We start from the raw sequence: 25,230 nt of genomic DNA, 5'->3' as shown, positions 1-25,230 counted from the left end.
CCCACCGCCCGGCTTTTCTTGTTAGTTTTAAAGACGCTGTGTCAGCATTTCTGTGCACAATCGTATGTGAATTTCCTTTCTGTCTCTCTCTTTTTCACTTCAGAGTCGTTCCAACTATCCTGCAGAATGGGTCTACCAGTGCCCTTCCCACACTGGCCATGTCCTTCCTACAGCCCTCCCACCCCAGACACTGTGTTTGATGGGGAAGGGAAGGGTTAAAGGAAGGAGATAAAGACAGTGAAACAATGTCCTTGTCCCTCAGGATTCCCAATCCTGTAAGAGGTCACAGTAGTTAGGTAACACTGTCATGTCCCTTGGACCTGCCATAGGTAGGAGATTAAAGACATGAATGTGTCTTGGTCAGCACTTTTGAATTGTCCTTAATTATTGTGTGTGTGTGATTGGGTAGGGACATGCATATTCCACATTAAGTGTGTGGAGGTCAGAGGACAGGCCCGAAGTTACTGCTCTCTCTGCACGTTTATGTGGTTTGTGGGGTAGAGTTCAGATCATCAGACTTGTCCAACAAGAGCTTTAACACTAACCATCCTGCAGGCTGGATTTTTCTTCTTCTTGGCATAGGGTTTCAAGTGGCATAGGCCTTCTTGGCATAGGACAGCCCAGACTGTCCAAGAATGGGCTATGTGGCTGAGGATGACAACTGAACTTCTAAACCTCCTTCCTTCAATCACTATTGTCTAAAAATTTCCTTTTTGAGGGGGTGGGGCAGGGTTTCTCTGTGTTAACAGCCTTGGCTGTACTGAAACTCACTCTGTAGACCAGGCTGGCATCAAACTCACAGAGATCTGCTTGCCTCTGCCTCCCAAGTCTGGGATTAAAGGCCTGCACCACCACCATCCTTGTAAAATATTTATAGAGTGTCAGCACTGGAAATAATAGACCAGGCAGCAAAACTGTTTCACCATCCATAAGGAACACTGCTCAGAGCTAAAGGGAGTGTCATCAGTAACTGTGCTTAGAGGGTACAGCAGCAACACTTACGCAGCAGGCAGATGAGGCCGGAGGATTGCCCTGAATTTGGAGTCTGTCTGGACTGTACAGTGAGATTCAAACCAGCCTAGGACAGAGTGAGACCCTGCCTCAAAACAAGTCAAACAAAACAAAACAAAACCTAGCCGGGCGGTGGTGGCGCACGCCTTTAATCCCAGCACTCGGGAGGCAGAGCCAGGCGGATCTCCGTGAGTTCGAGGCCAACCTGGGCTACCAAGTGAGCTCCAGGAAAAGGCGCAAAGCTACACAGAGAAACCCTGTCTCGAAAATCAAAAAAAAAAAAAAAAAAAAAAACCTAAAACTAAGGTGTGGTAAGACTCACCTTTAATGCCAGCATTTGAGAGGCCGAGCAAGGGGTAAAAATCTATAATGAGTTCAAGACCAGCCTGGACTACCCAGAGAGACCCTGTCACAAACACACACACAAGGGAGGGGTGAACACACATAGTCAGACAGACAGAACAAATACAGATATTTAGTGACTTTTCCAGGTTCCATGGCTAGGACACAAGCAGTGTGTCACCAGGCAGGGACAGATCCCTGCAGGTGCTCACTCACTTCCTAGTGAGCTACTGTGGAACCCAGGGCTGCTCTAACTCCCTCTGTTATCTGCCTCAGGTGCTGCCCTGGTTCCTGCGCTCTGCTTCTGGGTCTTCAATGGCCTTCTGCTGGTGGTGGACACAACAGGGAAACCCACCTTCATCTCCCGTTACCGCATCCAACTGGGCAAGAATGAGCCGGTGAGTGCCAGTGCAGCTGTTAGTTCCAGGGATGCAGGGACGGGAGTCAGGGCAAGAAGATGACTTACCTTCCAGGTGATCTGATCCAGCTTAGAGAGAAGGGAGTGTGTGTGTGTGTGTGTGTGTGTGTGTGTGTGTGTGTGTGTGTGTGTGTACTTGGCTGGTAGAGTGCTTGTCTAGCCTGAAAGAAGCCCTGAGTTCCACCCCAAAGCACGTATGCACTTGTGGGAGTGTGCAGGTATAATCCAAGTATTCAGGAAAGAGGAGGAGTCAGGAGGATTAGAAGTTGAAGGTCATCCTTGGCTACATAGGAAGTTTGAATGTACCTAGAGCTACATGAGACCCTGTCTAAAAGAAAAGGCCAGTCAGATAGTTCAGCAAGTAAGATCATCTATCTGCTGCCAAGCCCGAAGACTTGAGTTTGATCCCTGGAACCCACACAGAGGAAGAAGAAAAACTTCATTTATTCTGACCTTCAGGTGCTCATCAGGACACAGAGGCACCTACAGACACACACACACACACACACACACACACACACACACACACACACACACACCAATGAAAAAACAAAATGAAAAGACCACTCAGCCAGTGGCCAGTCTAGACCAATGTCCTGGTCTCCTTATTCCCAGCACAGGGTGCCCCATGACACTGTGCTTAGCGTATGAGGGAAAGCGTATAAGACAGCCCTCCTGGGCTGTCTCAGAGACACCAGCAGCACTTCACCCATGAGACCATGGATCTGAAACCGGACATGCACTGCCCCAAGAGAGGCTTCTCCAATCTGGCAGGTAGAGTTGGTGGTACAGACCGTGTATGTATGAGGTAGTCATTTTAGCAAATCCTTATTTATTTTTGTTAAGATAGGACCTCTCTATGTAGCTCTGGCTGTCCTGGAACACACTATGTAGACCAGCCTGGCCTTGAATTCACAGAGATCCGCCTGCACCTGCCTCCCAAGGCGTGTGCCACCATCATCCAAGGCAGCCAGTAGTGTGAGCTGTCAAGACAACCCCAGGAAGACAGGAACAGTCCCTGCTTCTTAGCAGCTGCTCACTGTAGGAGCTGAACCACCACACTGCAGTCTGGCCTGCCTTCCTGCTGCTTTGACAACCTGCAGACAATCTTCCCTTACACAACCCTGCAGAGGGTGATTATGAAAACAAGCTGTTCCCTCAGCCCCACCCAACTCTCCTGGCAATCTGCTCTTAACCTGCCCAGGTGCCCGATGAGTCACCTCTGCTCTCAAGGAGTCTGCCCAGCCTGACACTGAAGGCACTAGGGTGGAAAGGGGTCCTGCTGGAGCCCTGTGAAATGGTCCCCTCCTGAGAGGACAACTGCCAGAGAGCTGGGAGGCTCCCTCCAGCTCCCCCTGGCAGAACAGCCTGGAAGCCTTTGTGTCAGTATGTGGCCTGTAAGACCCTTTCATCTGCAGACCTTCTGTCTCTGAAGCAGCCACCATGACTGAATGCCTTCATCTTCAGGCTGAACACTGTGGGAACTGTCATATTTCAGATGAAGCTTTGCCATGGACCCTGGGTAGGACATGACATAGACTAGAACATCCTCTTTCTTCCCTGCCCGCAACCCAAACAGGGTCTCATTGGCCCAAACTGGCCTCCACCTTCCTATATAGTTGAGGATGACCTTGAACTCCTATCTTCCTTCCTCCATCTCATTGGGCTATGATGCTGAGGATCAATCCCAGGGCTCCAAGGACACCAAGAAGGCCCTCTACCCACTGAGCCATGTCCCAGCCCCACCCTGGGCCTTTCCAGCTGCAGGGCTCCTACAGATCCTCAGCAGTCTACAGCTCTAAATATCTTGTGCCACCTGGAAACCTTTCTGTATGCAGTGACTAGAGAGCAGCAGGCAGTGTGGGGGCTTCTCCCAGAGGACAAGGTCTAGAGGTGAGGGACCTGTTCAAGTTTCAGCATCCCAGGCCAAAGAGGCAGAGCTCAACCCATGAAACTCCAAGGCCGGCACAGCTCTGCTTCAGACTTTCTGAGGACACATCAGGAAGGAGCTTGGGACCGTCTAGTCCCTGGCTAGCTGTGGGAGGTGCTGACTTTCGAAGGATCCTAGGAACAGGCTGAGGTGGGAGCTGATGGAGCAGGCATTCCTAGCATCCTAGTCTGCCCACACAGACACTCTCCCATCTCCTCCTTCCTAACCTGGCTCCTGATGCACCAAGGGAATGAAAGCCCCATAAACAGCTCCAACAGCTCTGGGTCTCATGCTGTGTTCTGGGTTGTGCCTGCCAGTCTCCTGGCTCCTGTCCTTTTTGATCCAGGAATGGCTCTATATGCTTCCCTCTTCCTTATTTATTATTACATCTCTTTCCCAACCCAGCTAATTTCTCTTTGCATTGTCACATAAATGCTTTACTTTTGCCATCTCTAAAAAGTAAAACACAAACCTTGGCTAGGTGTGATGGCACACAGCAGGAATCTGGCATCTGAGAGGGAGGCTGGAGGAGAGATCAGGAGTTGAAGACGAGCTTTTGCTACTTGAGACTGTTTCAATACATTTTTTTAAAAAAATGTGTGTGGGTGTTATGCCTGCATGCGTGTCTGTGTACCACACAAATGGAGCACCCAGAGTCCAGAAGAAGATACCAGAGTGACAATCAGTAGCCACCATATGCATGCTGGGAATCACATGGGTGCTCTGTAAAAACAGCTGGTGCTGGCAATCAGAGTCATCTCTCCAGCCGCCAAGACTATTTCCAAAACCAAAACCAGCCCCTGTCCCACTTCACCCAAATCCACACCGCCTCCTGTTATGCTTCCCCAAGAGGCAACGCTCACTGACAGAGTCCTCTATGCACTCAGAGCTGTCTACACTGTCTCAGAGTCCTCTATGCACCTTCTCAGAGCTGTCTACACTGTCTCAGAGTCCTCTATGTACTCAGAGCTGTCTACACTGTCTCAGAGTCCTCTATGCACTCAGAGCTGTCTACACTGTCTCAGAGTCCTCTATGCACTCAGAACTGTCTACACTGTCTCAGAGTCCTCTATGCACTCAGAGCTGTCTACACTGTCTCAGAGTCCTCTATGCACTCAGAACTGTCTACACTGCCTCAGAGTCCTCTCTGCACCTTCTCAGAACTGTCTACACTGTCTCAGAGTCCTCTATGCACCTTCTCAGAGCTGTCTACACTGTCTCAGAGTCCTCTATGTACTCAGAACTGTCTACACTGTCTCAGAGTCCTCTATGTACTCAGAGCTGTCTACACTGCCTCAGAGTCCTCTCTGCACCTTCTCAGAACTGTCTACACTGTCTCAGAGTCCTCTCTGCACCTTCTCAGAACTGTCTACACTGTCTCAGAGTCCTCTCTGCACCTTCTCAGAACTGTCTACACTGTCTCAGAGTCCTCTATGCACCTTCTCAGAGCTGTCTACACTGTCACAGAGTCCTCTCTGCACCTTCTCAGAACTGTCTACACTGTCTCAGAGTCCTCTATGTACTCAGAGCTGTCTACACTGTCTCAGAGTCCTCTATGCACTCAGAGCTGTCTACACTGTCTCAGAGTCCTCTATGTACTCAGAGCTGTCTACACTGCCTCAGAGTCCTCTATGCACCTTCTCAGAGCTGTCTACACTGTCTCAGAGTCCTCTATGCACCTTCTCAGAGCTGTCTACACTGTCTCAGAGTCCTCTATGTACTCAGAGCTGTCTACACTGTCTCAGAGTCCTCTATGCACTCAGAGCTGTCTACACTGTCTCAGAGTCCTCTATGTACTCAGAGCTGTCTACACTGTCTCAGAGTCCTCTATGCACTCAGAGCTGTCTACACTGTCTCAGAGTCCTCTATGTACTCAGAGCTGTCTACACTGTCTCAGAGTCCTCTATGCACTCAGAGCTGTCTACACTGTCTCAGAGTCCTCTATGTACTCAGAGCTGTCTACACTGCCTCAGAGTCCTCTATGCACCTTCTCAGAGCTGTCTACACTGTCTCAGAGTCCTCTATGCACCTTCTCAGAGCTGTCTACACTGTCTCAGAGTCCTCTCTGCACCTTCTCAGAACTGTCTACACTGCTTCAGAGTCCTCTCTGCACCTTCTCAGAACTGTCTACGTAGCCTCTCAAACGGGCTATGCAGTCTCTGGCCTTCCCTTTGGCTGTTTTTTTCCAAGCATTTAATAGTAAGGGAGTTGTTTTTATATATATATATAATTTTCTTAAGCCTACAGCAACTGGTATTCCCATAGTAAGGAAGTTGTAAACATAGAGAAATGTAGGAAAAATATAGGAGACTCATCCACACACCTTTTCAGATTCAACCATTTACTCTATAACTTTTTCCTAAACGGTTCCAAGTTTGAGACACTGGATGACTCATTGTTTCTAGTCTTTCTGCTGACGCCTCGTTCCAGTTTTTCTAGTCCTAATTCTCAGATACCCAGGGGGTATCCTGCAGCCACCAGGGCACTGGATAGAGGCTGACAGTTCTTAGGCAATGCAAAGTGACCACTAGCCTTTTCTTCTGGGACCAGTGTGTCATCTGTTCAGCATCTCTGGATTGGCCACAAGCAGAGCAAGCTGAGATGGGGGACCTGACATGCCGGCCTCACACCCATCCAATCCAGATGCCTTGTTCCCTTTATGTGGCTAGGACAGTCCAGCATGCTCTGAGGTCAGAGACCTCTTCTGAAATCCTTCATCAAGATGGCTAAGGCAATCATCACTGCTTATCTGTTCCTGTGTGTTTCACTGGTACTTGTTTCATTGTCCTTGTAGAGCACTGGGTGTTCTGTAGGCCAGAACTCAGTAGTAGCAGACCCTGGCCCACAGGGCCTATGCTCTGGTGAGGAATTCTCCAGGACAGGCAAGGACTGTAGAGCTCACCATGGCCAGCCCCAGACTGTGGACTACCCCAGTCACTCCCAGAAGCCCACCCTGAGCAGGTCAGGTAGAGACCTACTTCACATGTCCCCTTTCTCCATTCCTTCTGTCGCCCGGCAGGTGGACCCCGTGAAGCTGCGTCAGTCTATCCGCACAGTTGTTTTCAACCAGACTATGATCTCTCTTCCCATGCTGGTCATCTTCTACCCTTTCTTCAAGTGGAGGGGAGACCCCTGCTGTCGAGAGCTGCCCACCTTCCACTGGTTCCTCGTGGAGCTTGCCCTCTTCACCCTCGTGGAGGAAATCTTGTTCTACTACTCACATCGGTGAGTTCTCTACATGCACACAGCTGACTTCACCCTGAACACTAAATGTCTCTGTCCTCAGGCCCCATATTCAAAACTGCCTGAGACACAACTTAATCTCCACCTTGACACAATGCCTGGTGAAGGAAGAGCTGCCCTATTTGGGAGATCTGGTCAGTTCCCATCCACTTCCTGATAGTCCTTTATGGCATCAGTTACCTTCACCACTGGGGTTGGCAGACAACATAAGCCAGACTCATCGTCCACTCAGACTAGAGGAGGGCAAGGAGTAGATGCCAGCTCCTCAGATGTGGACCTCATTCCCACCTTTGCTTTGATGATCTGCTCAGGATGGAGACAAAGGGAAGGTTTGCAATTACCAACTATGAATTATCTTTCCAGGCTCCTTCACCACCCAACGTTGTACAAGAAAATTCACAAGAAACATCATGAATGGACAGCACCCATTGGTGTGATCTCAGTCTATGCCCACCCTATTGAACACGTGGTAAATATAGCCCTTGAAGCTCCAGAATGGAGGCTAGTGGTTCCCTGCCCTTTTAATTTTTCTTCCCACTGAAAAGCTGCCATCTCTTGGCTTTGCCAGGTGCCCAGTGTGCATTACATTATTGTCCCCAACCTTCTACACACTGACTCTGCTCCAGAGGAAGGTGAAGCTGAGTTGAGTGTCCTAAGTTACAAGCCAAGGTCTCCCTTCACACCACTCAGGGCAGAGTGAACACCCAGCTGGGTCCCTCCATCTCCCGGAATCATCCTTTCTCCTACAGGTTTCCAACATGTTGCCAGTTATGGTGGGTCCTCTAGCAATGGGCTCTCATCTGTCCTCCATCACTGTGTGGTTGTCCCTGGCCCTCATCATCACCACTATCTCCCACTGTGGCTATCACCTGCCTTTCCTGCCCTCACCTGAGTTCCACGACTACCACCACCTCAAGTAAGCCAACAGCACCCTTTGTCAAGTGTCTGTAGACAGTGAAGTCTCCATCTGAATGTGAGCCAGTCAGGGGTCACCTGCGTACAGGGAGGATGATCTCTAGGTAGGGCCACCTCCATCTTTTTCCTTTCCCTTTGACACCAGGTCCTCCTGTAGTTTGGAATTTTAACCATTATTTGGGTTCTGGGCCTGTTGAATCTCATGAGCCTTGAATCTCCTAGCACCTGTGTGCATAAAATTGTGGCACTTTTCTGCAATGTGGGCTCTTTCCTGGGTTTTGAGACAGGGTTTTCCATATAGTCCTTGCTATCCTACTTCTCATGTAGACAAGGCTGGCCTCAAACTCAGAGATCCTCCTGCCTCTGTCTCCCAAGTGGTGGAATTAAAGTTTCCACACCAAAAATAGGCCTCATCCCTTGTCTTGAACCACTCCACCCTCAAAGAAAAGAGGTGAAGGGCATGGTGGCAGGCCTTTAATCCCAGGACTCAGCAGGTGGGTCTCTAGAGTGAGGTATCTCTGCACCCACATGTCTGCTTTGGTCCTGCGCATACCTACAGCCCTAGCATTGAGGAGACAGGAGGATAGCTGGGATTTGTTGCTTGACAGCTTAGTGGATTTGGTGAAAAGGTGAACTCCAGGTTCAGGAAGAACAAGGTAAAGAGAGGTAAGATCAGTGGAGGACATCAATGCCCCACACTCTGGATTCTGTGCAAGTAGTCATGCACAATACCCAGAAGAGGGCTGGCAGGCATTTGCCCATGATATGAAAGGCCCAGGGTTCAATCCTCCAGTTCATCATCACGCAGTGGCTCTCAACTTTAACAAAAACCCTAAAACAACCCTCAAAGGGAACATTTCCAATGCTCCAGGATGCCATTATAGCCGGGCAGCATGGTGATGCTAAGCATGGGAAGGAGGGCTGGGAACCAGGGAGAACCACAGCTTCCCACCAGGTTCAGCTGAGACATTCTCTTCCATCCTTCAGGTTCAACCAGTGCTACGGGGTGCTGGGGGTGCTGGATCACCTGCATGGGACTGACATCATGTTTAAGCAGACCAAGGCCTATGAGAGACATGTCCTCCTGCTGGGCTTCACCCCACTTTCAGAGAGCATCCCTGACCCTCCAAAGAAGATGGACAGTCCGCTTGGACCATCCAGAGTGTTTCCTCACAAGTAGGAGGTGTGGAGACTGCCTGGGGGCCATGCTGCCCTTAACAACTTGCCTCCTTCGGCCTCCATACTCTAAGGACTGTACCATTAGGGTAAAGGGAATGCAAGCTTCCTGCCGGGACAAGGCCATGGTATGATCTGGGCTTCTCTCAAACTACTTCTCATGTTCGTTAGGACCAGGAGTTGACTTAGGAAAGAAGAACTAGTTATTTGCACTGGAGGCCATCCAATGGAGAAAAGTCACTGAGAGCCTGGGGGAATCCTTGGTCCTCGGCTCCAACACCCCAAAGAGCCAGCTCCCCTGTGGCCTAGGATACAGAGAATGGGGTGATAGTGGGACTGGAGGCTTCCTGGCTCCACAAACTGCTTTCACACCCATAGCCAGGGCACCCTGTGGAGTCACAGGCCACATGTGTTGACATGCTAGATGTGGTCCCTGCTTCCTCCCAAGAAAGCCTGGGTGACTTTTGCCCTCCAAAGATACAAATCCTTCAGAAGAAACAATGACAGGCCACAAGAGCTTCTCAGTATGACATGCACCCCAGGCCCCGTGCCTTAGCCTGTTGTTATTGGAGCTGAACTGGTGTGGGGGAGACCCAAGTCAGTGCTCTCTAAACCCAAAATAATCTCCTCCCCCCAACAATGAGTCTCAGAAAACAGGGCCCAAGGTCAGTCCTGTCTTCCTTTAAATGGCTAATCAACTAAACATGCCCGGGGAGTAGGTAGCAGTGAGCTTCTCTAGTCCCGTTTTCTAGGCCCCCACCCTGGCAGCTCATGCTTAGGAAGCCTGGGATCCCGAGAACTTGGCAACGAGGTTGGATCTGGAAGGCTGTCTCCACTACCATTTGCTAAATCTCAGCCCAACTGTGCCGAGCTTACATTTTCAGTTCATGGTTAGCCAAGACTCCCTAGTGTGGCTGAAATAAAATCCTTTTCTTAACAGAGTTTGATGCAGTGGTTTGCACTACAGTCCCAGCTGCTTGGGGGATTTAGACCCAGGTCAGAGGCAGCCTAGACAAACACAGCAGAGGTTCTCAGGAAATAACAGGGATGTGGATAAACTCCACCACTCCCATAGCCCCAGGGCCTTCCCACACCAGAGGATACTCTCTCTATATATAGTTATTTTGGAGACATAGTTTCTCTGTGTAGTTTGGTGTCTATAGACCAGGCTGGCCTCGAACTCACAGAAATTTGCCTGGCTCTGCCTCCCTAGGGCTCGGATTGGCGAGGACAGTCTTATACTTTGTACTGTGAGTGTGTCCAGAGCAGAGTCCAGCCGCTGCACTTCCTCATCCCACATTCCCAGGAGGACTTGATTCCCAGATCTTAGCTCTGCCCTTTAAACGACCATGGCTGTCACACGTCCAGGGTTGGGGTCTCAGTGAACCAACTGTACCCCAGGGAATCTGCTTCTACCTCAGTGTAACAGAGAACCTGTGAGGACCTCTCCCCTGGGCCCTTTCCCCACAGACTCAGAGCCACCATCCTCAAAGGATGGTGTCAACAATGATAGAATCCATCGGTGAGAGACCCTGGTGCTCATCTTTCTGTCCTTTTTTTTTTTTTTACTAAACATAATGGTCTCCAGTTCTTTCCATCCATCTTACTGAAAATGATAGGATTCTCCTTGTCATCTTTGTGTGGCTGACCTCAATTTTGACTGTCCATTCACTGTTGATGAACACTTAAGTGTTCCTTCCTCTCTCTCTTCCTTGTGAGTGTTAGAGTGGAGATTAACTTCAGGGCCTCATATGTAGGGGAAATGTGCTATTATTGACCTACACCCCACACCTCCCTTTATTTAAAAAAGCATTGTTTTTTCTAGAATAAAATCACTTTAGTTTAATTAACTCACATATAAAACACCACACAGCTTGCTCAAGGAAGTCAAACACTTGGACATCCCAGTTTAACAATCCTCAGTGACCCACACACAGTGGGCACTGCCTTCCATGGCCACTAATGCAACAGACTTGTTAATAATGAGGGTTAGTTTGGCTTTACACTTCCACTACCAGTCAGGTTCTTACCATAAAGTAACTTGTTCATTAGAGCTTACATTTCAGTTCTTCAGTGTGAAATAATGTTTCAGTTCCTGGTCAGGTTAAGCAAGCATTTGAAAGTCTACACTGCCTCAGCACGGCCTTGAAACACCATAGGGTGACCCCAGTTCTGGGCACACTCCAGAAACTGATTTCCAAAACACAAGACCTTGTACATTGCTGCTCTGCCAGCCAGGCTCCCTGGTAAGGGATGTCAGGCTTTGTGGGCTCCGCATTACCACCCCCACTGAAGCCCCCTGGTGTGGGTGTGCCTTCACCCCATCATGAGCCCACAGCCACACTGGCTGCAGTGGTCGCCATCTGGGCAGACCGTCAGAGGAGCAACCTGGGATGAGAGGATTTGGTCTCTATGTGTCCTCCTGAGTGTTTAAGCTGCTCATCATCTAGATCTTCTAAACTGTCAAAAGGTGTGTGTGTGTGTGTGTGTGTGTGTGTGTGTGTGTGTGTCCGTCCACGCTCTAGGGCATGCACTCAGACAACGGTGCGTGTGTGTGCATCTGTGCACTCCTGCAGAGACCAGAAGGTATCAGTTTCCTTGGAGCTGGAGATACAGATGTTTGTGGGACACTTGGCTCACTATATGGGTTCTGGGATTAAAACTCCAGTCCTCATCAGGCAGTGGTGACATACACCTTTAATCCCAGCACTTGGGAGGCAGAGCCAGGTGGATCTCTGTGAGTTCATGGCCAGCCTGGGCTACAGAGCTAGTCCAGGAAAGGCACCAAAGCTACACAGAGAAACCCTGTCTCAAAAACCCATTAAAAACCAAAAAAACAAAACAAAACAAAACAAAAACCCTCCAGTCCTCATGATTGTGCCACAAGTACTCTTAACCACTGATCCATCTCTCCAGCCACCCTCTTTAATTAATTATTTATTTGTTATGAGGCAAGGTGTGGATAAATTATCCAAGGAGGATGGTTCAGGTAGCTGGGATTGCAGATGTGCTCCACTATATTGGCAGTTACTCCATTTCTCAGCAGTTGTAAGCAGTGATTCAGTGGACATGAGAGTGTAGACATCTCAGGGCCCTAAGATCATTAGATATACTCATCGGTTAACCCTAGTACCTACCTGTGAGTTCCAAAGACCTGGGATTAAGGACATGCCCTCCACACCTGGCTGGTCGCTCATATCTCCTTCTTTTTGGATAGTTCCTTTTTATTTGTTTTTTCGAGACAGGGTTTCTCTGTGTAGACCAGGCTAGCGTCAAACTCACAGAGATCTGCCTGCCTGTGCCTCCAGAGTGCTGGGATTAAAGACATGCGCCACCACTGCCCCTTTTTACTTTTTCTTAGCATACAAAGTGTTAGTTCATTAAAAATAAAACTTGGAGACTTATGCCTAAGGGCAGAAAGAACCCTGTTCTCCTCAGTACTTTCTTAGACAGGTCTACCTGTTCTTTAAGTCCTTTATTAATTCATCGTTGTTTTTAAAAGATTTGTTTTTGCTGGGCAGTGTTGGAATACACCTTTAATCTCAACACTCTGGAGGCACAGGTAGGCAGATCTCTGTGAGTTCGATGCCACACTACTGGTCTACAGAGCAAGTTCCAGGACAGGTTCCAAAGCTACACAGAGAAACCCTGTCTCAGGAAAAAACAACAACAACAACAAAAGATTTGCTTTTACTTTCTTTTTTTTTTTTTTTTTTTTTTGGTTTTTCGAGACAGGGTTTCTCTGTGTAGCTTTGCGCCTTTTCCTGGGACTCATTTGGTAGCCCAGGCTGGCCTGGAACTCACAGAGATCCGCCTGGCTCTGCCTCCCGAGTGCTGGGATTAAAGGCGTGCGCCGCCGCCGCCGCCGCCGCCGCCGCCGCCGCCGCCGCCGCCGCCGCCGCCGCCGCCGCCGCCGCCACCACCACCACCACCACCACCACCACCAGCTTTCTTTTACTTTTAATTACTTGTTTGTGTGTGGGTTTGCATGTACGCAGGTGTAGAGCAATCAGAAGAGGGCACTGGGTCCTCTGGAGCTGGAGTTAAGGCCCCTGTGCCAACAAACTCTCTCAGAACAGCTCAGCCATTTCTGCAGCCCCAGATTTTAATTTTTTTTTTTTTTTTTTTTTTTTTTGGTTTTTCGAGGCAGGGTTTCTCTGTGTAGCTTTGCGCCTTTCCTGGAACTCTCTTTGGAGACCAGGCTGGCCTCGAACTCACAGAGATCCGCCTGGCTCTGCCTCCCGAGTGCTGGGATTAAAGGCGTGCGCCACCACCGCCCGGCTTCAGATTTTAATTTTTTGAGACAGCATTTTACTGTGTATCCAGGCTGGTATGGAATTCACCATGGAGACCAGACTGTCCTTGACACTGACCTTCAGACTCTCAAGTGCTGGGATGACAAGTGTGTATCACCAGACTTCTAGCTTGGTTCTTCTGAAGGTGATTTTGAAAAATAGGGGCTTATATGTCTGAACTGAAAGTCTTCCTTCAGGTTCATACCTCCAGAATTTGCCTCAGTCCTGTCCGAGTTCTTCACCAAAGCTTCTAGAAGGTGTGGACGAACTCTGGAAGGTCAAAGGCCACATCTCACAGCTCTTGGTGAAGGTAGCGGTGCTGATTAGATGGGAAGGATGCTGGGAGAAGACTCTGACTTGTAAGGGAGGGTCCCTGTGTAGTGCTGCAGCAAGAGTTCTGGAAGCTTAGGAACAAACGCTCCAGAAATACCTCCTGCCTGCTCCCAAGTGAGAGGGCCATCCTGACCATGGTGGTCACCTGGTACTGCCTGACAGCGCCGGAGAGAAAACAGGAGCCAGGACCATGCTGACAGCAGCCATTCTACAGACTTCTGGATACCCCCACCCACCAACTTGAAGTGCGTGTTTGGACGTTTGGCTCCTTGTCACCAACAAGATGGTCAACGGGCTCAAACTAAAGTCCCCACACTCCTGCCTCCCTGGGCGTCATGCACCATACTGTTTCAGATCCCCAGACAGCAAGCAAACTATGGACCTGGGAAGGACTTACCTTACTCAGAGTCCTGGTGGGTGTGAAGGGAGTTTCTCTCACCTCCCTGTTCACCTAGGGACATGGACCAGACCAGGGTGGAATCACAGAGCCTTCTCAGGTCAACAAGGCAAAAAGAGCAAGCAGTGATTTAAAAGAAAATGCCTGGGCCTGGGGTATGGTTCAGATGAAGAGTGCTCACCTAGCATGCATGATGCCCTGGGTTTGACCCAGCACTGTACAAACTAGGGATGGAGGCTTCTGCCTGTAATCTCCATACATGGGTGATGAAGGCAGGAGGAAGTTCAAAGTCAAGTTTAATGCTGTCTTGGCCTACTAAGGCCTTGCCTCAAAAGATTATGCTTCACAGTCCCTTTATAAGCCAGTTTACTGATGTAATGTTCAGATGCGTCTACCTCAGGTTTGGACCAAGGCTTCAGTCCTGGAATGTTCACTGAAAGGGTCCCCAAGGCTTCCTTGTGGAATAGATATGACCCTGTCTGGTCCTAGTATCATCTCCCTCATCCCTGCCTGGCACCTCCAGGAAAGAGCACCCCTCGAGGCAGGGATAAACAGGTCAAGTAGTCTTCCCTACACCAAGCATCCTCCTTTCCATAGGTCTAGGATCCTTCCCTGTTGTAGAACAAGCCCATAGGGTCAGGAAATTGGCTCAGACCAGTAGCCAAGGCATGCACATAATGTATTCCTTAAGAGCCAACCTAGAGTCTGCCTGAGGGCCTAGCAACAGTTGCTGTCAGAGTTCCTGATCGTGCCCAGCCAATGAGGAACGACAACACAGACTGGGCGCTGGGAGGAGGGTACATAAGTCCTACTTTGTTATTGAATAACTGAGTTTATTATTTGCTTTCAATGGACTTCCCATGTCTGTGTTGTTGACACTGTGCCTTCTCACCCCCTTCCCTGAGAGTCTTTAAATCCAAGCAACACCTTGTCCCACCTTGGGGTAGGAGACCTAAATCCCTGTGGCTGGGTATGGCCCCAGGCAACAGGGTGGGCAATGGGATGATGGTGACCTATTCCTCTGGGCTGGGCTGCTGGCCTTGTGAATCAGACCATGCTGGGAGTGCCTACCAGGGACAAACAAAAATTGCTACGTAGTTGTCAGTGACTCTGTGTGTGTGTGTGTGTGTGTGTGTGTGTGTGTGTGTGTGTGTGTGTGTGTGTGTGTGTGTAGTCCACAGTTGAAGTTGGGTGTCTTCCTCAGTCCCTCATCACCTCATTAATACTATGTAGCCTGGCTGCCTCCCAACACTGTAACTAAAACTTAAAGGCATACACCACCATGCCAGACTACACATTAACTTTTGAAGCAGGATCTCTCATTGAACATGGAGTGTTCTGATTCAGCTAGCCTGACTAGCCCGCCAATGAGCCCAAGGATCCCTTTGTCCTTGACACCCCAGCATTGAGATGACAATGTGTCCCGCCATATGGATCCCATTAAACTTCCTTACTCTGAACTCCTGTCCTCCTGACTACTGAGTGCTGGGATTCCAGGCACTCTTGCATCATCCTGTCTGCTGTTGGGTGGGAACCCAGAGCTTCCTGAGGGCTGCACACCAGCTCCAGTCACTAAGCCACACCCCCGCCCTGTGTTGCTTTTCACAGTAGCTGTCCTAACCAGTGTGAGGGGACAGCTCAGTGTCCCTTACAGCTAGTGAAACAGAGTATCTTACCATGAACTTATTAAAGCTCTGTCTACACAATGGAGTATTACTCAGCAGAAAAAAAAAATGACATCATGAAATTTGCAAGAAAATGGATGGAACTTAAAATATCATCCTGAGTGAGGTAACCCAGATCAGAAGGACAAACATGGTATGTACCCACTCATAAGTGGATACTAGATGTAAAGCACAGGATAACCAGAGAAGATAGCTAACAAGGAGGACCCTAAGAGGGAGGAGTAGACCGCCCAGTGAAGGAGAAATAGATGAGATCTACATGAGCAAACTGTGGGTGAGGGAGGGTAATGAGAGCAAGGCATGGGGGATGAGAACATAGGGGAACGGGATGGTCAAGCTAGAACAGGGAAAAGGTGGGAGAGCAAAGAAAGAGATGCCATGATAGAGGGAGACATCAGGGGAACTGGAGAAACAGGGTGCTAGGGAAGTTCCCAAGAAGCCACAAGGATGACCCCACATTAGACTACTAGCAATAGTGAAGAGGGTGCCTGAACTGACCTACTTCGGTAACCAGATTGGTGAATACTCTGTCATCATAGAGCCGTCATCCAGTAACTGATGGAAAAGGATACAGAGATCTGAGGCCAGGCACCAGGCCAAACCCCAGGGGTCCAGTAGGAGTGAGAGAAGAGATTCTGTGATCAAGGGACATTGAGATCATGATGGAGAAACATACAAAAACAACCAGACCACTAGTGGGAACTCACGAACTGTGGACCAATAGCTATGGGGCCCCCTTGGGACTGGACTAGGCCCTCTGCATAGACAGTTGTTTAGCTTGAACTCTTGAATCAGGATCTGAACCTGGTGCACGAGTGGCCTTTTTTTTTTTTTTATTTAAGAGATTTTCTATTCATTTTACATACCAACCACAGATTCACCTCTCCTGCCTTCTCCCGCTGCCCGTCTTTTCCCCTAACACACCCCTCATGTGAGTGGGCTTTTTGTAGCCCAGTGCCTATGGTGGTACACCTGGTGCAGCCTTGGTGCAGGAGGAGAGGCTTGGACCTGCCTCAACTGGTTCTACCAGGTTCTGCAGACTCCCCACAGGAAACCTTGCCTTGGAGGAAGTGGGAATAGATGGTGGGTTAGAGGGGAAGGCTGAGGGCCAGGAGGAGGGAGGAGAGGGGGATCTGTAGTTGGTATGTAAAAGGAATAGACAATTACTTTTTTTAAATACGTTTTTTAAAAAAAAGATTTATTTAGTATATATACAGTGTCCTGCCTGCATGTATTCCTGCAAGCCAGATGATGGTACCAGATGTCATTAGAGATGGCTGTGAGCCACATTGTGCTTGCTTGGAATTGAACTCAGGACCGCTGGAAGAGCAGCCAATGCTCTTAAACCCTGTGCCATCTCTCCAGCCCCAACACTTTCTATTTTTTTTTTTTTTTTTTTTTTTTTTTGTTTTCGAGACAGGGTTTCTCTGTGTAGCTTTGCGCCTTTCCTGGAACTCACTTGGTAGCCGAGGCTGGCCTCGAACTCACCGAGATCTGCCTGTCTCTGCCTCCCGAGTGCTGGGATTAAAGGCGTGCGCCACCACCGCCCGGCCCCAACAATTTCTTAATAATAAAAAAATAAAATTATTACACAAATTTTGAAATTGAAAAAAAAAAAAAGCTCTGTCATAAAACAAACAGGCTATTTATTCACTAGCCAGGCCAGGGGCAAATCAAGGCAGGCACTAGACCCTGGGGGCTCTCAGCATGCCCCAGCTGTGCCCAGGCCGACTCCTCCCAGAGAACTGTGGCTCCAAGTCAACAATTGAGAAGAACTCATATACACTCCTAATTAAATAGAATAAACAACCAAGAAGAACAATAAAGGACAGGGCAGGGCTGGAGAGATGGCTCAGTCAATAAGAGCGCTCCTCACTTTCAGAGGACCCAGCTCAGGCCCCAGAAGTCACATTCATTGTCCCACAGTGACCTGTAGCTCCACCTCCAGTCACTCTGTGAGATGCCCTCTTCAGGCTCCACAGAGACCTGCCCTCATGTGCAATACCACAACACACAGAAACATCTGCACATAATCTTTTTTAAGGATGTAAGGGTATGATTGCTTTGCCTGCATGTAAGTGTATGTACCACATACATGCCTGATGCCTAAGGAGGCCAGAGAGGGCATCAGATCTCCTGGAACTGGAGTTACAGATGGTTTTGAACCATCATGTGGGTGTCAGGAACCGAACCTGGGTCCTCTAGAAGAGCAACCAGGGCTCTCAACTGCTGAGCCATCTCTCCAGCCCCCACAGTCAGTTCTGTATGAAGTCTGCCTTCAGTGTTGGCAGAGCTCACAGTCCTTGTCTTTGCCCCTCCCAACAGAAATGCCCTTCTTTCTGGCATTTTCTTAGCTCTTTACTGATCATTTCCCCAGTATAAGTTTTAGGATCAGTTTGTCTGGTGCCAGCCTTGTCCTCCTTCACTGCTCCCTCTTCAGCGGCATGTGGCAGGGACTCCCAAACCTGTACTTTGTCTTCCAGATGACAGGAGACATGGAAAGCCCAAGACATCATGGGAAGTCCAACCAGGTAAGCACCTACTCTCCCACTGTGCTGGTGAAGGGTAGCCCCTCCCTGGGGGCTCCACAGTCTCCTGTTCCCTTTTGTCTCTACATAGCCATGGCTGGCCTGGTGTTTCTATGTAGACCAGGCTGGCCTCAAACTCAGAAATGCACCAGCCTCTGACTCCTGAGTGTGGGGATGGAAGATGTGTGCCACCAGCCTCTGGCTCCTGAGTGTGGGGATGGAAGATGTGTGCCACCAGTGCCTGGCTCCTGAGTGTGGGGATGGAAGATGTGTGCCACCAGCGCCTGGCTCCTGAGTGTGGGGATGGAAGATGTGTGCCACCAGCGCCTGCCTCTCTTATGTTTCCTTTACAGTTCAAGGCTTCAGGGGTGGCTGCTCCAAGGTGACATTCTCATGTTAGTGACCAGGCAGAGAGCACAGGCTCCAAACTCTGTATGATGACACAAGGTACTTGGTCCTCTCTGCCTGTCTCTGTCTCTGTCTCTCTGTCTCTTTCTCTCTCATTTATCTATCTATCTCTGTATGCCTGTGTGTGTGTGCATGTGTGTGTGTGAGAGAGGGAAAAAGCTGGAAAGCCCACAGCCTCCTACATTGACCCTCTGCTCTCTGTCTCAGCCCTGAGCTTTGGAACTGGTCATTTCTTCAACTGCTGTAGAGACAATAGAGCTGCCATGCACTGAGAGGTGGAGGGACATCCTTTGACCCAGCTCAGCTCTACACTGCATGTCCCTGCACTCCAAGGGGACCATTGTCCTTTATCTGGCCTGCTGCAGAGATCAGGAAACCCTCCTGAGCAATCCTGCACTTGAAATTCACACTTTCCTTTTATTTTGTGTAATTTTAAAACAGGATTTATTTTATTATATGTGTCTGAGTGTGTACCACCAGACCTAGCTCTGATATTCAACTTTTCATTGACTAATGCAGTTTATTGAATCCAAGAGCTTTAGAATCCCCAAAATGACTCGGCAGTGCTGGTGCATGCCTTTAATTCAAGCACTCAGAAGGCAGATGGAGGCAGATCTCTTTGAGTTCAAGGCTAGCCTGTTTCACATAAGGAGTTCTAGGACAGCACAGTGAGTTCCTGTCTCAAAAATAAAAATAAAAAAAACCCCAAAACAAACAAACAAACAAAAAATCCCCCAACAGTCCTGAAAGTCGCTGAATTGTCCTCAGAACACTCTCAGGGATTCACTGGGACAGCCCAAAGAAGCTTGTCAAAGTTAGAGTGATTTGTGTCAGAGAAGTTCTTGGGCTGGGGAGATGACTTGGTCAGTAAGGTACTTGCCAAGTAAGCATGAGGACCTGAGTTCAATCCCCAGAAGGGATGTAAAGGCAGGGTCCACAGTATGTATTGTAATCCCAGGCCTGGGGAGGAAAACACAGTCTGAGACCTTGGGCTTGCTGGCCAGCCAACCAAGCCTCATCAATGAGCTTCAGATCCCAGTTAGAGATTCTGTTGCAAAAGACAAGGTGGGCAGGCCTAAGGATCAACACCCAGGGATGGCATCTGGCATGTGTACACACACACACACACACACACACACACACACACACGCACGCACACAAAGAACAAGTTGTGAATTGTCTGGGGCAATCCAATCTAGACAGAGGGCAGGTAGAGAAAGAGACTTAAGAGTGGGAAAAGAGAGATGAGAGAGTACATTCCTGAGGCTGTGCCCTAATGTGTACCTTCACTGGCTGTGAAAAGGACGCTTTATCTTTTGATGGAGAGTAGAATGGACAGGGATGAGAGCTGACTTGAAGATTCACGTTTCTGGGAATGGACCAAGGAAACCATAGGCCCCTCAGGTCTTGAGTCTGGTAGAAAGAACTGTCCTCTCAGGTCAGCTCCATGAAATTCTGTGCCTGTCCTAGTCATTAGCTCCAGTGAGCCCAGGTGTCCACATCATAGGGACCCCCACCTCCAGTATGTTGTATGTTTTTGGAGACAGGGTGTCTCTGTGTAGCCCTGGATGTCCTGGAACTCACTTTGTAGACCAGGCTGGCCTTGAACTCAGAGTTCCACCTGCCTCTGCCTCCCAAGAGCTGGATGTAAAGGTGTGCTCCACCACTGCCCTGGTAATTATGACCTCTGAGGGACTATAAGCAGAGCCTAGCAGGCTGAGGAAGATTGTGGTGTGACATTTGTCATCCATGTCTACAGTACAAGGGATGTGGGTGTCACACTGGGAGAGGCCTGGGACCCTGCTACTTAGTTTCATGCCTTCTGTGACCTCTAGTTTAGAATGTTTTGGAGATTGTGTAAGGGCCATCATCCAGTGGTTGTCAGTGGACTTTTTGAAACAGGGTTTCAAGTAGCCCAGGCCAACATTGAATTCTTGATCTCCCTGCGTCCACCTCCCAAGACCTGGGATTAGTTTTGTGCCACCATTTTGTGACTGTAATTGTGACCATTGAAAAAGAGACTCCAGGACACATTGAGTGGCTCTTTACCTTTGCCAAGAGGTCTGATGACAGAACATGGCACAGCTGTTCAATGCCTTTTCCATCCAGATCTGGGCGGCAACGTTGCTCAACAGTATCTTGGAGTTGGGGCAATCCTCTTCCCTCCCCCAGTCTAGAGTCCTGGTTTTCACAAACACACCCAGACACAGCCGAGAGCCCTTGGTAGAGAAGGACCTTCCACAGACAGGGAAAGGTCATCCACCTGCTCCCAGCAGGAGCCTGATCAGCCTGACACCCTCACCTCCTGCAGGAAGGACACATCTGGGGCTCCATGAGGAGGACAGCTCTCATCCTGGGCTCTGGGCTGCTCTTGTCTGTAGCCTTCTGGAACTCAGTTACATGGTAAGTGTGCCCCAGACCTTTGGGGTGAGAGGCATGGCATGAAAGAGCTGGGTTCCCAGTCTGCTCGTAAACACGTAAATGCTTTTCCTCCAAGGCATCTTCAGAGATTTTGGGGTGCTTCTGGCTACTTTTGGCAGACCCAGTGGGAGAAACTGCTGTCTACATTTGAAGGCAACGAGTGGATGCTGTTCCTTATAGGTGAGGATCCAGACTGAGGGCTGTGGGTTGGGCTCCACACTTGTTCTTTCCCCATACTAGTTTATTATAATTTATTGTTGTTGTTTTACTATCATTATTATATTTACTACATGTGCATGTGAAGGAGGCATGAGCATGCCAGAGCATGCATGTGGTGGTCAGAGAACAATTGCAGAAGTTGGTTCTTGCCTTCTACCACGTGGTACTGGGAATTGAACTCAGGTATCAATTTTGCTGCAAGGCTTTACCTGCTTGTGGGCTCAATATGCTGTTTGTTGTGGGGTTTTTTCTTTTTGGGGTGTGGGGTTTCCAGACAGGATTTCTATGTGTAGTTTTGATGCGTGTCCTGGATCTCCCACTGTAGACCATGCTGGCCTTGAACTCACAGAGATCCTGGTGGCTCTGCCTCCTGAAGGCTGGGATTAAAGACATGTAGCCACCTCTGCTCGACCTTGTTGTGTTTTTTGAGACAGGGTCTCATTATGTAGTCATGGCTGTCCTGGAATTCAGTTTATAGACCAGGCTCTCCTTGCACTCACAGAGATCCTCCCGCCTCTGTTTCTTGAGTGTTAGGTTTACAGATCTACTACCTGCCCAACCTGCTGTTTTAACCAAGGTTTTTGCTGAATACTTGTAGCCCACTGCCCCGTGAGCAAGGGCTTAATATTTCAAAGTGCCAGCCCTGTTCTTTCATGTGAAGGACTCTTAGTTCATCTCTTACTCACAGACAATTAGGCTACACTAAATGTTTCCTGTGATTTAAAAAATACAATCTATTTCCTGTATGTGTTTGTGTGTATACCTGCATCTATGTCCATGCACCATGCTCATACAGGAGCTGGGAGGTGAGAGGAGGGTATTGGTTTTCCTTGGAGTTACAGATGGTTGGGAGCCACCTTGTGGGTACTGGGAATTGAATCTGAGTCCTCTGGAAGAGCAGCCAGTGCTCTTAACTATTGAGCCATGTCTCTCTATCCCCCAGGTATTCCTGTGATTTTTATTTTATTTTGATTTTTCCAGATAAGATTTCTCTGTGTAGCCCTGGCTGTCCTGTAACTGACTCTGTAGATCAGGCTGGCCTCGAACTCAGAGCTCCACATGCCTCTGCCTCCCAAGTGCTGGGATTATAGGCGTGCGCCCCCACCGCCCGGCTTTTCTTGTTAGTTTTTTTTTTTTTTTCTTGGTTTTTCAAGACAGGGTTTCTCTGTGTAGCTTTGCGCCTCTCCTGGGACTCACTTGGTAGTCCAGGCTGGCCTCGAACTCACAGAGATCCTCCTGGCTCTGCCTCCCGAGTGCTGGGATTAAAGGCGTGCGCCACCACCGCCCCGCTCTTGTTAGTTTTAAAGACGCTGTGTCAGCATTTCTATGCACAACCGTATGTGAATTTCCTGTCTGTCTCTCTCTTTTTCACTTCAGAGTCGTTCCAACTGTCCTGCAGAATGGGTCTACCAGTGCTCTTCCCACACTGGCCATGTCCTTCCTACAGCCCTCCCACCCCAGACACCGTGTTTGATGGGGAAGGGAAGGGTTAAAGAAAGGAGATAAAGACAGAGATGCGAAACAGTGTCCTTGTCCCTCAGGATTCTCAATCTTTTAAGAGGTCACAATAGTTAGGTAACACTGTCATGTCCCTTGGAACTGCCACAGACGGGATATTAAAGATATGAGAATGTGGGCGTGAAACATACAGCCACATTAAGTGTGACTTGGTCAGCATTTTCTTATTATTTATTATTGTGTGTGGGATGTAGGCAGGGACATGAATATTCCACATTAAGTGTGTGAAGGTCAGAGGACAGGCCCGAAGTTACTGCTGTCTCTGCATGTTTTTGTGGTTTGTGGGGTGGACCTCAGGTCATCAGGCTTGTCCAACAAGAGCTTTAACACTAACCATCCTGCAGGCTCTATTTTTCTTCTTCTTGGCATAGGGTTTCAAGTATTCCAGATGTCCTAGAATGGGCTATGTAGCTGAGGATGACCATTGAACTTCTGAACCTCCTTTCTTCAATCAGTTTTTTCTAAAAATTTCTTTCTTTTTTGGGGGGAGGACAGGGTTTCTTTGTGTTGACAGCCCTGGCTGTCCTGAAATTCACTCTGTAGTCCAGGAGGGCCTTGAACTCACAGAACTGTCTCTGCCTCCCAAGTGCTGGGATTAAAGGCCTGTACCACCACCTTCCCACTTCTAAAATATATAGTGTCAGCACTGGGAATAATAGAATAGGAGGCCAAATAGCTTCATCATCCATAAGGAACACTCCTCTGAGCTAAAGGGAGTGTCATCAGTAACTGCTTAGAGGGTACAGCAGCAACATTTGTTATCTCAGCAGTCAGTTGATGCAGGAGGATTGCCATGAGTTTGGGGTCTGTCTAGACTATCAGTGAGTTTAAAGCAACCTAGGACAGAGTGAGACCTTGTCTCAAAACAAATCAAACAAAACAAAACCCAAACCCCCAGGTGTGGTGAGACACACCTTTAATGCCAGCATTGGAGAGGCTGAGCCAGGGGTTAAATGAGTTCAAGGCCAGCCTGGAGTAAACTGTGAGACCCTGTCCCAAACACACACACAGTGGAGGGGGGAACACACAGAGACAGACAAGACAGAACAAATACGGACACTTAGTGACTTTTCCAGGTTCCATGGCTAGGACACAAGCAGTGTGTCACCAGGCAGGGACAGATCCCTGCAGGTGCTCACTCACTTCCTAGTGAGCTACTGTGGAACCCAGGGCTGCTCTAACTCCCTCTGTTATCTGCCTCAGGTGCTGCCCTGGTTCCTGCGCTCTGCTTCTGGGTCTTCAATGGCCTTCTGCTGGTGGTGGACACAACAGGGAAACCCACCTTCATCTCCCGTTACCGCATCCAACTGGGCAAGAATGAGCCGGTGAGTGCCAGTGCAGCTGTTAGTTCCAGGGATGCAGGGACGGGAGTCAGGGCAAGAAGATGACTTACCTTCCAGGTGATCTGATCCAGCTTAGAGAGAAGGGAGTGTGTGTGTGTGTGTGTGTGTGTGTGTGTGTGTGTGTGTGTATGTGAAAGAGAGAGAGAGAGAGAGAGAGAGAGAGAGAGAGAGAGAGAGAGAGAGAGAGACAGAAAGGACTAGGTTGGTAGAGTGCTTGTCTAGCATGAAAGAAGCCCTGAGTTCCACCCCCAAAGCACGTATGCACATGTGGTGGTGTGCAGGTATAATCCAAGTATTCAGGAAAGTGGGTCAGGACGATTAGAAGTTCAAGGTCATTCTTGGCTACATGAGAAGTCTGAATGTACCTAGAGCTACATGAGACTCTGTCTAAAAGAAAAGGCAATGAGATTGTTCAGCAAGTAAGGTCAAGCTGGAAGACTTGAGTTTGATCCCTGGAACCCACACAGAGGAAGAAGAAAAACTTCATTTATTCTGACCTTCAGGTGCTCATCAGGACACAGAGGCACCTACACACACACACACACACACACACACACACACACACACACACACACACACACACACACACACACCAGTAAAAAAACAAAATGAAAAGGCCACTCAGCCAGTGGCCAGTCTAGACCAATGTCCTGGTCTCCTTATTCCCAGCACAGGGTGCCCCATGACACTGTGCTTAGCGTATTAGGGAAAGAAATGACTGCCTCAGCCCTCCTAGGCTGTCTCAGAGACACCAGCAGCACTTCACCCATGAGACCATGGAAACCAGACATATACTGCCCCAAGGGAGGAAACTTCACTGTGGCCGGTGGTAGTGGTGGTGCAGACCGTGTATGTATGAGGTAGTCATTTTAGCAAATCCTTATTTATTTTTGTTAAGATAGGATCTCTCTATGTAGCTCTGGCTGTCCTGGAACACACTATGTAGACCAGCCTGGCCTTGAATTCAGAGATCTGCCTGCCCCTGCCTCCCAAGTGCTGATATCAAAGGCATGTGCCACCATCATCCAAGGCAGCCAGTACTGTGAGC

The 25,230-nt window shown here is 49.0% G+C and overlaps 2 protein-coding genes across 7 annotated transcripts in view; both read left to right on the top strand.

Annotated features, from left to right (window-relative positions):
* The window catches only part of LOC121831808 (fatty acid hydroxylase domain-containing protein 2-like), a 30,987-nt gene extending 21,011 nt beyond the window's left edge, over positions 1-9,976 (top strand). For all 6 annotated transcript variants that reach the window (XM_076542400.1, XM_076542399.1, XM_076542395.1 and 3 more), the window contains 5 exons: positions 1,630-1,751; positions 6,721-6,926; positions 7,308-7,413; positions 7,694-7,860; positions 8,847-9,976. In XM_076542400.1, coding sequence (XP_076398515.1) covers positions 1,630-1,751; positions 6,721-6,926; positions 7,308-7,413; positions 7,694-7,860; positions 8,847-9,039 — 794 coding nt within the window. In that variant the 3' untranslated portion in view covers positions 9,040-9,976. The remainder of the gene's footprint in view (positions 1-1,629; positions 1,752-6,720; positions 6,927-7,307; positions 7,414-7,693; positions 7,861-8,846) is intronic.
* Positions 1-25,230, top strand: part of LOC102911311 (fatty acid hydroxylase domain-containing protein 2) — a 44,299-nt gene that overhangs the window by 13,551 nt on the left and 5,518 nt on the right. The window contains exons 2-5 of the mRNA XM_076542401.1: positions 18,229-18,276; positions 20,993-21,084; positions 21,179-21,282; positions 24,043-24,164. Of these exons, the coding sequence (XP_076398516.1) occupies positions 18,229-18,276; positions 20,993-21,084; positions 21,179-21,282; positions 24,043-24,164 (366 nt within the window). The remainder of the gene's footprint in view (positions 1-18,228; positions 18,277-20,992; positions 21,085-21,178; positions 21,283-24,042; positions 24,165-25,230) is intronic.

This window comes from Peromyscus maniculatus, chromosome 8 (assembly GCF_049852395.1).
Source record: "Peromyscus maniculatus bairdii isolate BWxNUB_F1_BW_parent chromosome 8, HU_Pman_BW_mat_3.1, whole genome shotgun sequence".
Taxonomy (NCBI): Eukaryota; Metazoa; Chordata; class Mammalia; order Rodentia; family Cricetidae; genus Peromyscus; species Peromyscus maniculatus.
Note: the sequence above shows the minus strand (reverse complement) of the source record. Positions and strands in the feature narration are given on the sequence as shown.